This window comes from Suricata suricatta, chromosome 2 (genome assembly GCF_006229205.1).
Source record: "Suricata suricatta isolate VVHF042 chromosome 2, meerkat_22Aug2017_6uvM2_HiC, whole genome shotgun sequence".
Taxonomy (NCBI): Eukaryota; Metazoa; Chordata; class Mammalia; order Carnivora; family Herpestidae; genus Suricata; species Suricata suricatta.
In genome coordinates this window covers 128,448,144-128,462,716 of record NC_043701.1, presented here as the reverse complement: position 1 = coordinate 128,462,716, position 14,573 = coordinate 128,448,144, and the positions used below count along the sequence as shown (strand labels likewise).

At 34.4% G+C, this 14,573-nt stretch overlaps 1 protein-coding gene across 1 annotated transcript in view; it reads left to right on the top strand.

The window, feature by feature from the left end:
- Positions 1–14,573, top strand: part of CTNNA3 (catenin alpha 3) — a 1,635,386-nt gene that overhangs the window by 1,571,622 nt on the left and 49,191 nt on the right. Inside the window, exon 16 of the mRNA XM_029931758.1 lies at positions 7,673–7,778. Coding sequence (XP_029787618.1) covers positions 7,673–7,778 — 106 coding nt within the window. The remainder of the gene's footprint in view (positions 1–7,672; positions 7,779–14,573) is intronic.

Here is a 14,573-nt window from a genome sequence, read left to right as displayed (position 1 = left end):
TTGTGAAACTTATTTTGGACTTCCGACCTCCAGAACTGCAAGATAGTAAATTTGTGATGTCCTGAGACACCACACTTGGGATACTTTGTTATAGCAGCAATAAGAAATTAATATAGGAACTCTGTGTGAGGAAGGATTAGCAGGCCAACTGATACAAGATATGATTGCAGTTGTGGAAATATATAGAGGGAGTAGTGAGAAGCAGCATCCATACAACAACCTACTCTAGTTTTCCCTTTAGGTGAGTATAAGAATGACATTACTTTGGAAAGAATAGATGAGAGCGGCAGTATGTCTTAGACGTCTATGATCTTTAGAAGTGATATTCAAACATCTCATTTAATTAATTAAAAATGGTGCTGAGGTGACTAGAAAAAACTTCTACCAATACACAACAATTTTCACCAGTGGTAGAATTCTCAAATGAACATTAATGGCTTCATTTTTGGTTTTAGAAAACTTCTGATGCTCAATCCTGGACACCCACCACTAGGCTACATCTCTCTGAATCGAAAGTTAAAAGTGCAGTTGAGAGAGAAAACCACAATTGTGACTTCCTTTTCTTTCTCCTTAGATGTACATGCTTTCAGCCTCAAGTAGAATGAAAAGGAAAATTTAAAAAAAAACAAGGAAAAAAGAAAAATAAATGTCAAGTTGCTGATAAAAGAAATGTAATAAAAAAGAGGTCACTTCATAACTTTTGGGACTGGAAAGATGACAGAATATGATGTTTTCATAGAACTCTATTCAAAACAATACCTCAGAATATGTCTTGTTCTTGTGTATTTCCTTACAAACGAATGCAGCCTTATACTGATTCAGAGCTATCCACTGAATTTCAGTGCTTCAAGATGAACCCTGACCGAAAACCTATGATGATGTTTCCCATATGATTTCTTTTTAATTGACTCTAAAGGTAGTAATGCCTTTAACTCCTTGCTTTTAAATTTAGACCAACAAATATTCATATACCTTTGAAGAAAAGTAGGGAACACTGAGCTTTTAAGCTTCTTCATTTCTGTCTTGTTTGTTTAGTTTTTTGTTTGTTTGTTTTTGTTGTTGTTTGTTTTTTGAGAGAGAGAGCAAGAGTGTGTGCACACACACACAGGCACATTTGCATGGGGGAGGGGTAGAAGGAGTGAGAGAGAGGGGAGCTATAGGAGCCTTCATGCCTAGCATGGAGACTAATGGAGGGACTGGATTTCATGACCTGAGCTGAAATCAAGAGTTAGATGCTCAGCCAAATGAGCCACCCAGGCACATTAAAGCTTATGCTTTTTTTTATTTAGAGTGAAGATAACAGATCCTAGGAACAGAATGTACATGCAAGGTAGCAGAACTTGTGGTATGCACAAGTATCCATCATATGATGGCTACTCTTAAATTTGTGGAGTGATGCACAGTGCTGGGTGCAAGAATTGAGTGAGAAAATTGAGCAGTTTAACAGTTCCTGGAACAGAGTAAGCATGCAAAAAGTTTTGTAATCATCTATGCTTTCAGTAAAAAATTATACTAAAATAGTAAAACCCTCACACTTAGGAAGAACTAGAGAATGTTTTCTGTTTTATTAAAGACAAAAATAAAAACATCTGGTTAGCAGACCTCTTTTCTGCCTGTAATTTAAAAACTAACTTTGATAAAGAAAAGCTTCATTCTAATTCTACTTCTGCATCCACCTATGTGTTTAATGTTTTCACAAAATCACTTCATGAAATCCTTCTCTAAATATTATAGTCTAAGATTTGATACAATGCTAGCAAGTAGAGGGTAAATTAGAGAATTTGAGGGCTGAAGAATAGAGAAAAGGTTCATGCTCTTTTTTAGAAAACCAATGTTTAGGTTTGAGAAAGGGAGTTCCTAACTCTTACATGAACACACATACAACCATAACAACAGCAGGGTCAGTAATAATTATAACAATAGTAAGTCAAGTGTGTTCTCCAGGTTGATCCCCCCAAAAATCTCTAAAATAAGTCCTATGCTTGTTTCATAAACAAATACAAGAATGTATTTGTAGACTATCACTATCATGCACAGAGTAAAACTTATGTAGTTTTTATTTTTAACAATAGACCATCTACATTGTGATCATTTCAAGACAAAAAATAGAATTGGTGTTCTGCCCAGGCAGAGTATACATCTCATAATTTCAGCTGTGTTGGTGAAGAGTCTTGGTAATTTCCCAATTTTTCTTAATGACTTTGTGACATCCAAATTACCCTTCCCAGAAAACACAGACTTCTGTGGCTAAAAAACAAACTATAGGATTTTAGCATCCCTGGGAATATGTACAGAGGACATGCTATAAAATGGATTCTGGAATATGAGTTGGAGTGACGTGTACTAGTTCTTAACTTGATCCCTAAAAGCTACTAAGAGATTCCCATTTATTTCTCAAGTCAGATTTGTGGATGCAGTGGATCCAGCACAGAGCTGTGGAACTTTAGGGAACAGGTTATCTTGTAGCCAGAAGCCCTGGTCCTGACATGACTGTGTGGTATATTGTTCATGAGCCCACAATCCACCCTGACTGTGATTTGAGATAAGAATAAATTTTATTGTGTTAAGCCACTAAGATATTTGGATGTTACAGTAGTTAGATTACTCTGAATAATATGGAGTGAGAGGAGCAGAAATGAAAAAAAAATGTGTATAATTCTCAGACAGTATTTTCCTTCTTTCATAGCGCAACACCTTTTTCCAGCTTGAATCCCAAATGTTCCTTAGGATACTAATTACTCAGTATGATTGTTAGCGAATTATTCATTTGCTGATTTTCCGAGGACTTTTCAAGAGTCCTCAAAACTTGAGAATAACATTTAATAAGAAAAAGTAACATCCAGAGGGAGAGAGTTGCCTAATTAAAATTTCATCATTGAATAGTAGAACAGTGTGTCCTTGCTTGAGTCTGGTACCTCTGTTTACCTCATCATTTTTGGTTGCTTTCATGGTAATTACTTTTTTTTCGTATCTCATTTCAGAATTACAAGTGAAAGAATCTTGATGGTGCTCTTGTAGAGCTAAATCACTTATCTTAGGAAGTTTATATGACCACAAAGATGTCACTGTGTAAGGAGTTAAAAGAACAACCTTAAACAACAATAATGGCTATTAACACACAGAGTTTATATTTTATATTCTTATAAGAGGATATTATGACCAAGGTTATACAGAGTCATAGTGTCATCAGATACAAGAAAGAACTCATTTGAATCAATTATGTTAATAGTGTTGGCAAGTGTTGTAATTTTTAAATGAAAAAGGCAGAAGAAACATTTTTATAATATACCATTATTCATAAAAGGATGAGGAAAATAAAAAGTTAACATTTGCCAAGCACCTAATATGTGCCAAATATTGTGGAAAATATATAAGGATTTAATGAATCCTTACCATGTGGCAAGTATCACAATCCTTTTAATGAAGAGAAAATAAGCTCAGACCAACTGTTACTTACCCAAGGCTACATAGCTAATAAGTAGCAGTACTGCAATGCAAACAAAACGTATTTACTGAGTCTGTATTCATTTCACTCTACTCCATGGCATCGCCAAGTTTTAGTGTTAAAATTAAATGAAATGACTATGTCTAAAGCTAAGATTCTCAGATAAAAGTTCTATTTCTTGTATTATAAATAAACATCAAAGTATAATCTCCCCTCTAGCATGGCTTATGTAATGACTCAGTTTGAATTTGGTGCTAAGAATCCAAGCAAAGGGGGTTGGGGGCACCTGGGTGACTCAGTGGGTGAAACTTCCAACTCTTGCTTTCAGCCCAGGTCATGATCTCCTGATTCATGAGTTTGAGCCCTGCATCTAACTCTGCACTGACAGCGTAGAGCCTGTTTGGGATCCTCTTGCTCCTTCTCTTTCTGCCCATTCCCTGTTCACAATGTCTCTGTCTCTCTCAAAAATAAATAAATAAACTTAAAAATTTAAAAATAAAAGAACCCAAGGAAAGGGGGAGAAGGAAGAAGGACACGGATCTAACAGAGAAAAGTAATAATATCTCAGGAAAAAAAATCCCAGGACTGTAGTCTACTAAACCATTTTAATCATTTCATAACTTTAGAAGCCCATGTAATGTAGCATTTTTTTTATTTTGTTGAGACTAGAAGGCAGATGTAGGTTGTGTTCCTTGAGGCTACTGTGCATAAGCAAGCCACTCTTGGTGGACCTCTTAACCACCCAGCACCTAAAGCTAACCCTTGACTTTGCTCTCGACTGCATTCATGCTAACTGCCACCAATGGCGAAGGAGATCTTTTTAATATTTTCCCTATATTTTATTATTTTTAATTGAGGTATAATTGACATGTAACATTATATTCGTTTCAGGTGTTCATTATAATTCAATATTTGCATGGTGAAATTATCATCACAATAAGTCTAGTTAGCAATTAAAATTAATATTTTAAATTTATCCTAGTGTGTTTTATTGGAAGAAATAGATGATAGTCATTCAAAGCAGATTCTGTGGCCAGTTTGCCTGAGATCAAATCCCATCTCCAATATTTACTACCTGCATAACTTAATAAAATATATATTTAACATCTCTCTTCTTCAGTTCCCTCATCTGCAAGATAAGGATAATAATAATTCTAAACTCATAGTGTTCCTATAATGATCACATCAGTTTGTTTATGGAAACACATCTAGCACATAGATAATGTTAAATGTATTAGATACTATTATGGAACAAAATATATACTATTATTGTTTTCATCTATTATATGAACCACAACATCATGGGGCTAATTCTTTATAAACATCAAATGTGAACAGAATTAAAGGAATAGTTTTTGGTCTTGAAAAGGGGAGTAATATTATGTTATCAAAAATTTAGGGGCTACAAAGTGCACAATACATAATAAAGTTTTTTTTGTTTTCTTTTTAATCAGTAGCAGAAAATTCCAAATCATATCATAGATAGTCACTGTCCCTGAAAAGACAAAATAAGTCTGTAAAACTGATTATTTCTCTTCTTAAACCAGATTTCCATGGACCTGAACTGTTACCTATCAGCTCTATCATCTCATTTCTTATGCTACTCAAAAGAGAAAGAAGAGAAAAGGGAGAGGTAGATGACATTAACAAGATGAGGATGGGGAAGGAATGGGAATCAAGGTCGGGGCAGTGTCAAAATGGCTGTAAGGTTTATGTTGCACCCATAAATCAAGTTTCAGAGGTATCTCTTTCACTTGCCTAAAATACTTTTCCATGGCATCAGCATTGCTGGATTATTGCAACATGCCCCATTATACCTTCTAACCTATAGTTTAAGAATTAGTTGGCAGAATCCTTTCTTTGGGGCTTGATCTGCTCTCCTTTTGGAAGAAACAGATTATTATTGCAACCATTATTTATCAAATATTTTTGGCCTCCAATTTCTTTAAAATATTTCTGAGGTTTATCCCATCCTCCTCTGGGTATCTTTCTTTGTAGGATCCAAATTCAATGATTTAAGATACAATTTGCTGACAGGAGATCCTGAGAACCCATTATGAAAATGAAGGCAGCAAGCAACCTTTGAATATATTTCCCAATTAAAAAAAGCCTTCATTACGTAGCGCATTTCAGGCTGGAATGTTAAAAAATTTATCATAGTTTCAGTAATTGCAGCTTCCTCTGGAAGCTTGGCATGATGGGGAATCATTTGTAAAATGTATATTTTGTTGGGCCCTCAGTAGGAAGTTTGCCAGGCAATACATTTAATTAGGAACATGAAGAAGAGAATAATTGTGGTCTGTCATAATGTATTACTTTTAAATTCTACATGTGTTTAAGATAGTGGTCTCATAACAACGCATGAATTTAAAGCTAAAGGCAATTTGCTTTTTATCAGCCCCAGGTTTTTATATGGGTAAATAAATTATTTTGATGGGGAGAGTAGATTTGTTGCATTCCTTAGATGTAACGCTTTGACTATTGTTTTAGCTGCAAGAGTGTTAGCTGCTCTCCTTACATTGTCTTGCAAGCTCAGACAGCTTATTTAAGTCTAACTTTCTCTAGAGCTGCATAGAAGTAAAGAAGTGAAGTACGCCTTTCTTGAACATAACCATGTATATAACATCTAGTTCTGCCTGATGCATTAAGTACATTTGATAAGAGCAACTCAAGTTTTGTAATAACTAATGTCAATTAAAAGATACAAAGCAGCATAGGTCAGCATATTCAAAGAGGAGAGGTATGGTGATAGCCACGTACTGAGGCCAGGTTTTCATTGCATGAAACATGCAATTCCATTTTTTCAGGAAAACTTGCTTATCATAAATTTTAGAGGTATCATAAAAAAATGCAAACGGAAGGACCATTTTGGCATACAGGGCACAAGCGTTTTGGTATTCAGGTTGTTAGGTATAGAATACTCTCATAATTTACCTTTGCATAAATCTCCTTTGCCTTTTATTACTGCAGTGACAGTCTCCTTAGTGAACAGAGATTTCCCTCTCATAACAATCTTATTAGATTTTGCATTAGGGTGTCACCTCTCAGGACCCCTCCAAGGTGTAAAGGAGACAGGGACAGAGATTATTGTCATCTCCCTTCTAACTCCACTATACCTTGGCCTCTCAGAATCTTCCTTTTCTCCCCCTGATAAGCTTAATCTTCCCTGCTGCCTCCTTCAGTCTTTCTCCACACCCTTTGAAGCATCAAAACATTACTTTAGAAAGTGATTCCTTCAGGGTCCCATTCTGTGCTAGGGACAAGGAACAGAAACCAAATTAGAACAGTCTGCATGTTGACAGTCAGTAGAGGGTAAGGAATAGGACGTAAGGGACAGAGCGGTCTGGGGGGTATGGAACAGTTACATTCACGTAGATGGCATTGTTTTTTGAGAAAAGAGAAGATAGAAAAATATCTCCTTCTCAAAAAGTGTAAGAAGTCCACTTCTTTCTTTTTACCTAACTTGTAAAACCCATAAACAAACTCAACTTTTATTCTATGGCATTAGGAAACAAAATTAAAGTAACAACCACAACTATAACAATTTGTATTGTTGAATGCTTATTTTCCTTAACGCCATGTTCTGAGCCCTTTTTAGACGTTAGCTCATGTAATCCTTAGAATGGCTCTACATGGTATGTGTTCCTCTTGCCACCAAGGAACCCTGGGCATAGAGTGGCTGTTTATCTTGCTTGACTAATACAAACTCTGAGAAGTGGTCTGTTTTTGGAAATAGTCCAATATAGTGGGACTCCAGACTCATACTCAATTGCTATTATATTACAATTAATTAATTGTGGAGAAGATATAAATGTGGTAAAAATGAAATGCAATTAACTGAAAGACTTTTTAAAAAGGGAATTATAAAGAGGAAGGTAAAACAGTAGACTTGCTGATGAACGCACAGTGTTGAAATATGCATAAGCATATGATAAGACCTGCATAAGCAGGTCTCAATCTCAAGACTGAGGTTTTTGAAGATCAAATGGAATCCAGCTTCTTGGCGGTATTTCCTGAATCTCAACATAATGGGACTTCTTTTGGCTTTCATTTTTTATTTAATACTGGTATCTAATTTGTGCCTCTCCAAAATTGAAGTATGTAAAACAAATGGCCCGTACTCTGGGGTGCAGATCTTGTGTGTGTGTGTGTGTGTGTGTGTGTGTGTGTGTGTGTGTGTATTTTAGCATGAGCCACTGAAATTAACATGTCGTATTTTGCTTTAAGGGGCAAAGGACCACTAAAGCATACAACTGATGTGATTTATGCCGCTAAAATGATATCAGAATCAGGATCAAGGATGGATGTCCTTGCTCGGCAGATTGCCAACCAGGTGAGTTCTCTACACATGGACAGGACGAAAGCCCATGCGAACTGCTCTTTACCATGAGACACTGATTAAAATAAAGGTGGATTTTCACTATATTGGATTGCTTTTCTCTAGATTAATTTTTCAAAATCTTATTTCATAATTAATACACAAGTCCTGGGAAATTCATTCTAAAGAAGGTTAATTATTTCTTAAGACATTATTATTATTATTCTTATTGTTTTTATTATTATTTAGTGTTTCATTAGTTTTTACATTTCTGTGTTTCAAATATAGTCGCATTATTTAAAACACCAGCTTTCTGAGTTTCAAATATATTCAAATGATTTTCATAGGATATAATACTCAGTGTTAGTATTTATTTCTTAATACCTTAGATTTGTTAATTTTGCTCTTCAAAAATCAATCCTTTCTTGAGTTGCATTATGTTAGATTTTCAGTGTTAAAAACATACTCTGGCATTCTGTGTAAAATTGCATGACAAGTACTAATTAGTAGAATACTAAAGTGCAGATATAGAATGTGGAAAGCATGTATGCCTTAAGGAGACAAATGCTAAAAGTTTTTAAACATTTAGTTTCCTTCTTTTCTCTTTTGTTTGCTTTATATTTTAAATATTTTAAATTGAAGTATAGTAGATGTACAGTATTTGTTTCAATTGTACAACATAGTGATACATCACAAAATGCTCACACGATAACTATTGTTGATATCTGTCACTCTACAAGGTTATTACAATATTATTTATGACATTCCTTACTCTGTCCTTTTCACCCCTGTGACTTTTCTATTTTATAGCTGGAAGTCTGTACCTCTTAGCCCCTTCACCTATCTTCACCCATTCCCCTAATTGCCTTCCCTCTGGCAACCATCAAATCGTTATTTGTTTTGTTTTGTGTTTTAATTTTTAAAATTATTTTAAAATTTTATTTTATTTTTTATTTTTGTTTGAAATATAATTAATGGATAAGATTATATCAGTTTCAGGTATATGTCACAATTGTCCAACAATTCCATACATTAGTCAGTTCCTGTTTTCAGATTTCTCATGTCTCTGTTACAAGTTTCTAAGCACCAGGGTTGCCTGGGTAGCTCAGTTGGTTAAATGTCTGACTCTTGGTTTTTGGCTCAGGTCATGGTATTGGGGTTTCCTGAGTTCAAGACCGCATTGGGCTCTGAGCTGACAGGGTGGATCCTGCTTTGGATCCTCTCTATCTCCCACTCTCTGCCCCTCTCCAGGTCATGCTGTCTCTGTGTCTCTCAAAAGTAAATAAATAAACCTTTAAAAAAACCAACTTTTCAAGCAGGAGCTATATTATTAATTACCTTTTGCCAAATGTTAATAAAAAATGTCAATTTCTTTAATTAATACATTTAGAAATCCAATTAGTATTTCAAACTCATATATAGTATTAGTTTGTAGGTTTTAGATTACTTACCTTCATAATATATATTTATTTCCCTGTGGGAAAAAAGCACCTTTCCTTTTGACTTTGCAACTATTCCAGTTATTTCTTGCCTATATACTTGGAGGGAAATTTTATTGGGCTGCTTCTTATTACTTAGTCATTTTATCCTCTGCTTTTTGAAATATAATCAACCAAAGCATATTATTAGATATTTCTGGATATAAGGGAAGAGAAACAAAGAATACTAACAGAGACAAATATTTTTAAACATGTATTGAATATACATATGTTGTGAATATCGTGCTATTTTAAGCATTCTAAACTTTTTATGATCTTTTTAGTATTTAGTATTTACAGTTAAAAACAAACTTTATCCTAATATAATTCAAAATACAGCATGAATAAATGATTGAAACCCAAATCCAGCCATAGTTTTCTTCATTTTAGAGTTTTATTGCATTCATTTTATGAGAGAGAGCAAATAGCAGTATAGGTGAAACATAATGCATTAGACAGATTTATATGTGCTGGTGACTTTTTAAATACTTAGTACTTCCTGCCAATGTGCCTCTGTTTCTTTTGGAATGCACAGATCTTAAAGTTCAAATAATTGTGTCACTTAGAATTTTCTTTTTCTTATATTGATCTTCTTTTTTAATTTCATCAGAATCACCTAGCTGTAGGTTCTTTTATGATGTAGTTTTATTTCATTGTACCATTGTTTTCAGCTTTATTCAAATTAAATGGAAGAAAGTAAAAGTACTGTCTTGCTTCCCACAACTTTTACATTTTAAAAGAAGATTAAAGAAATAGTCATTGAATAATGAAGAATTACAGATGACCCTCTTTGGCTTTTTCCACTTCATATAGGAGAGTAGTTTCAAATTAACTACTTTTGTTCTGAACAAATAGGGTTATGAAGAGTCAAAATTGAGAATTATGAACCTTATTCTTATTATAGGGATCATCTGGGGAAATTGTCTATGACTGTGCTTCTGATGTTTTTTGATAGATTAACAAAAAAAATTTAGACAGAATATAATATCTGAAATTTATTGTGGAATGCATATGAGTAACATAAGCAAAGCAATTTTCAGTGTCTGTGTATTATGAAATATATCTGCTGGAACATTGGTTATTTTCTACTTTGAACAACCCAATTAGTTCCATATCTTTTTAAACATATTTTATGATTCTTTCTAGTCGATTTACTACTAGAGTGTCAGAAGATCAAACATCAATCAATTTTCAGTTCCACCCAATATGGACTTATATACATCATAAGTCCATATAATACATATATGGTGTTAAACCAATTTAGAGTCATTCTCTAAGGTTTCATAGTCAAAGTTCATATGCAGAGAGAAAGAAATGAAATCACATTAATTAAGGATTCTAATTCTATTTACTTGGACTTTCTTTTTCCTTTTTTTTTTCTTTACCCTTCTTTGCCTTGCTTCCTTGAATGTATGTTTATTGTGTGTCACCAAATACAATTTACTACTCTAGCTGTACCCTAATCTGCTGTTTTAACGTCCAGAACTCCAGTGTAAGCTCATTTATCCCAATTGGCCAACATCTCTTGGGCTTTAGAAATATCTTCCTGGTGTGGTAGGTTATATAAGCCACTCAAGACCGTATTGTTTAACTTCTGTAGAACTCTGGTACAAATTTTATCTCCATCAGGCAACATAACTCTAAAGGATGGGATGTTGTTAGCTATCACAATTCTTTTAACATTTGTTTTTTTTAATGTTTATTCATTTTCAGAGAGAGAGAGAGAGAGAGGGAGAGAGAGAGAGGGAGAGAGAGAGAGGTGAGTCGGGGAGAGGCAGAGAGGGAGACACAGAATCTGAAGCAGACTCCAGGCTCCAGACATCAGCACAGAGCCTGATGTGGGGCTTGAACTCACAAACTGTGAGATTATGACCTGAGCTGAAGTCAGACTCGACTGACTGGGCCACTCAGCTTCCCCATCCTCCACAATTCTTAAACAAATTCCTTATAAATAAAGAGAATAACAAGTTAGAGAGAACTACCCTTCTTACAAAGCCAAAATTTCAGATGCTTAGTGCTCAACTCTTTAGAGTCCTCAACTCTACCCTGTAATTCATCATATGAGGTAGATGTTCTAAATTATATGAATTGGGTAACACCTCACAAGTAGGAAAAATACACAGATCTCAATTAGCTGGAGAGGCTGTATATTCCAAATAAGAAAGAGATGAACAGGGACTGAAATAAAATAAATATTTAGTAAAGCATTTTGCCTAAGAAGAGGACAAAATTAGACATTCTTACCTCCTCGTGCTGTGTCTGAAGCCTATTTCTTCACTGTAATTTTGCCAAAATGAAGATATCCATAGTATCTGCTGGGTACTTCCACCTAACTATAACTGAACATAATTAAAATGAAATTTTAGTGTTAAATATAATTAAAACTGATGCCAATTCAAAACAAGATGACATTTAAAAAACAAGATAAAGAATTACAGCCAAATCATACACAATACATTTAACTATGAACAAACTATTGACAAGTATAATTTATATTGATATTTTGATAAAATATTGTCAGTGGCTAGACTCATTTTAATTATTTCCCTGCTGATGTTATGAGAGCCAAAAATGTATTCTAATAAAAATATACTGAAAAGGAACTTCTGAAGCATTCACTATGTCATACTAGCATGTCTCTTAAGAATATAATTTCTAGATGCATTTGTGGTAATATTTGTATTTTGATGCTATTATCTACCTGAAATTTATTTTGAGCAGATATATTGATACTAGATGTGTTTTCTAGATTAATGAGCTTTATAAAAATAAGTGCATAACGGTTTTTCATGAATTTAACTTAATAGGCATAGATAGAAACTGAAGTATATTATCTGTTTGCATCTTATTATTGAAGTATAGTTGACACACAATGTTACATTAATTTCAGATATACAACATAGTGATTTAACAACTTTATATGTTATGCTGTGCTCACTACAAGTGTATCTAACATCTGTCACCATAAAATGCTATTATAATGCCAGTAACTGTGTTCCCTGTGCCTTTGTTTCCTTTCATGCCATAACTGGAATATGGTATCTCCCACTCCCCTTCAGACTTTTTGCCCATCCCTTGACCCCCATCCCTCTGGCAACCATCAGCTTGTTCTCTGTATGTATGGGACTGCTTCTGCTTTTGTTTGATTGTTGGTTGTTCTTTTTAGATTTTACAAGTAACAGAAATTATATGATATTTGTCTTTTTTTGCCTGACTTATTCCCTTTAGCATAATACCTTTTGAGTCTACCCATGTTGTTGCAAATGGCAAGATCTAGTTCTTTTCTATGGCTGAGTAATAGAAACCTCAGTTTGTGAAAGACCAACGGTGACAGGAAAAGCAAAGAAGAAAAATGTTCAAAGTGTGCTGAGATTCAAGGGGTAGAATCTTCCCAAACCAGTGACTGACCAAATATAATGAATGGGAAATAGGAGAAAATGCTCTTCATTGAGATGGATAATAGAGGGGAAAATGTAGTAGGCAAGATGGATTGTGAGATAGTTAAGGATTATATGTGTTGAGATGAAATGATGAGACAATGAGATGGACTGGGCAAATCCAAATGTATCTTCTGGTACATGGCAGAGCTGGATGATAAAGACTTAGTAATTTGTGATTTTGTAATAGCTGAGGCTGGAGCACTGTGTGCTATTGTTCAAGAAGAAGGTGAGAATCAAAAGATGCCCAAGAACAAAATCTGAGAATGCCAATGAGGCAGCACTGAAAAATTTTTAAAAGTCATGGTCACAAACAAGAGACAGATGGGATTACAGGGTTGACAGAGGGTTTCTGTTTTGAGGAACATTTATAGGTTGAAGGGTAGAAAAATGAGACATTAAAAGATGGGATCCTTGGTGGTCAATGGATCCTAAGGAAGGTGAAATGAGACAGTCTCTGGGCTAGAGATGGAGAAATGAACCCCAAGAGAAAGCAAATGTCCTGGCCTCAGAGCCCTTTGCTATTAGTGACTGCTTGGAATTTCTGTTCTAGAAATTCACAATAACATCTAATGCTTTTTATTAACAAACTTTGCCAGCCTAGCAGAATTTAAACTGCTCTCTGTAATTGCAAAAGTCCTGATTCTGTGTCTTAAATAAAGTCTATACTCAAGTATGGGCAAAAAATTGCTAAACCTATGGCATAAAGATCTTTAAAAGTATTCACTTTGTTAATTCACTCTTAAAATCCAAACCAAAAGGCAATAAATGTTCTTTTTTTTTTACTTTTACTCTCATTACAACATGATGTATTCTGTAGTGATATTAAGCATCTTGCCAGAAGAGTGAGGGCTGGTTCAACGTGAGAAAACCACCTAGGCTGAAAAGCCATCTGCTTGCCTGTTGTTAAGTGTCCTGGTGGTTAAAAAATAACAAACAAAACAAGCAAACAAACAAAAACCTTAAAAAATCTGTGCATTAAAAATCTGACCAGATGCCCTAGTCAACATCTCCTGTTGTAATAAATTGGGAAATAATAACCCATGCATGTTATGATATTCTACACTTGATTTGCCTAAAAATCCCCCACAATGTTCTTTCAAGAGTTATTTTTAAGCAATTTTTATTTGGAAAGAAAAGGCAAGGTCATGAATGCTTTATAAATTTAGGACCCAAATTTTTCCATCACCCTCATGTAAAAATATAAAGGGTAGGGAAAATATTATTTGATTTGGTGAAGAAGGTTTGGCAAAATAGAAGAGCATTCTTAACATGGGAATGATTTATTCTCCTGATTCTGCTTCTAGGCAGCCAAAATCGACTCAGAAAGGCTTTCAAATGTCAATAGGAAAGAAGGCTGTAACAAATTATATAGCATTGAATTTACCAATAAGTATGTTTTTCTACATCGCCTGTAAGCTATGATCTTTAGGTGTAACCAAGCATTCTCATCAATTCTGGAAATAAAAGGTGAATCTGGGTCAAACAACTTTTAACTTCAAAAGTTAAACTTCATAGTCTGTACTCATTTGACTCATTGTTTCCTTAATAGAATTACACAATTGTGGTATAGTCTTGAAAGGGTCTCTTGAGGGAAACTACATGTTTTGCTTAAACTTGGGTAATTGCAACATTGGTTATTGGTCAAGAATCTAATTATTAGCTTGCAAGTTCAATTTTAGTAATGGTGCTAGACTTTAAGGAACAAATTCACACTTAAAGTAATCCTACTTAAAATTTATCTAAAAATAGAATGTCAATATAAGAAACCAATTTGCAAGTCAGAGTGACAGTTTATTGTTTATTGCATAAGATGGCAGGGAGACTGATATCATTCCTAGACTCTGAATGTAGGGAAGTATAGCCAGATTATGAAAATTTGAATACCAGATCTA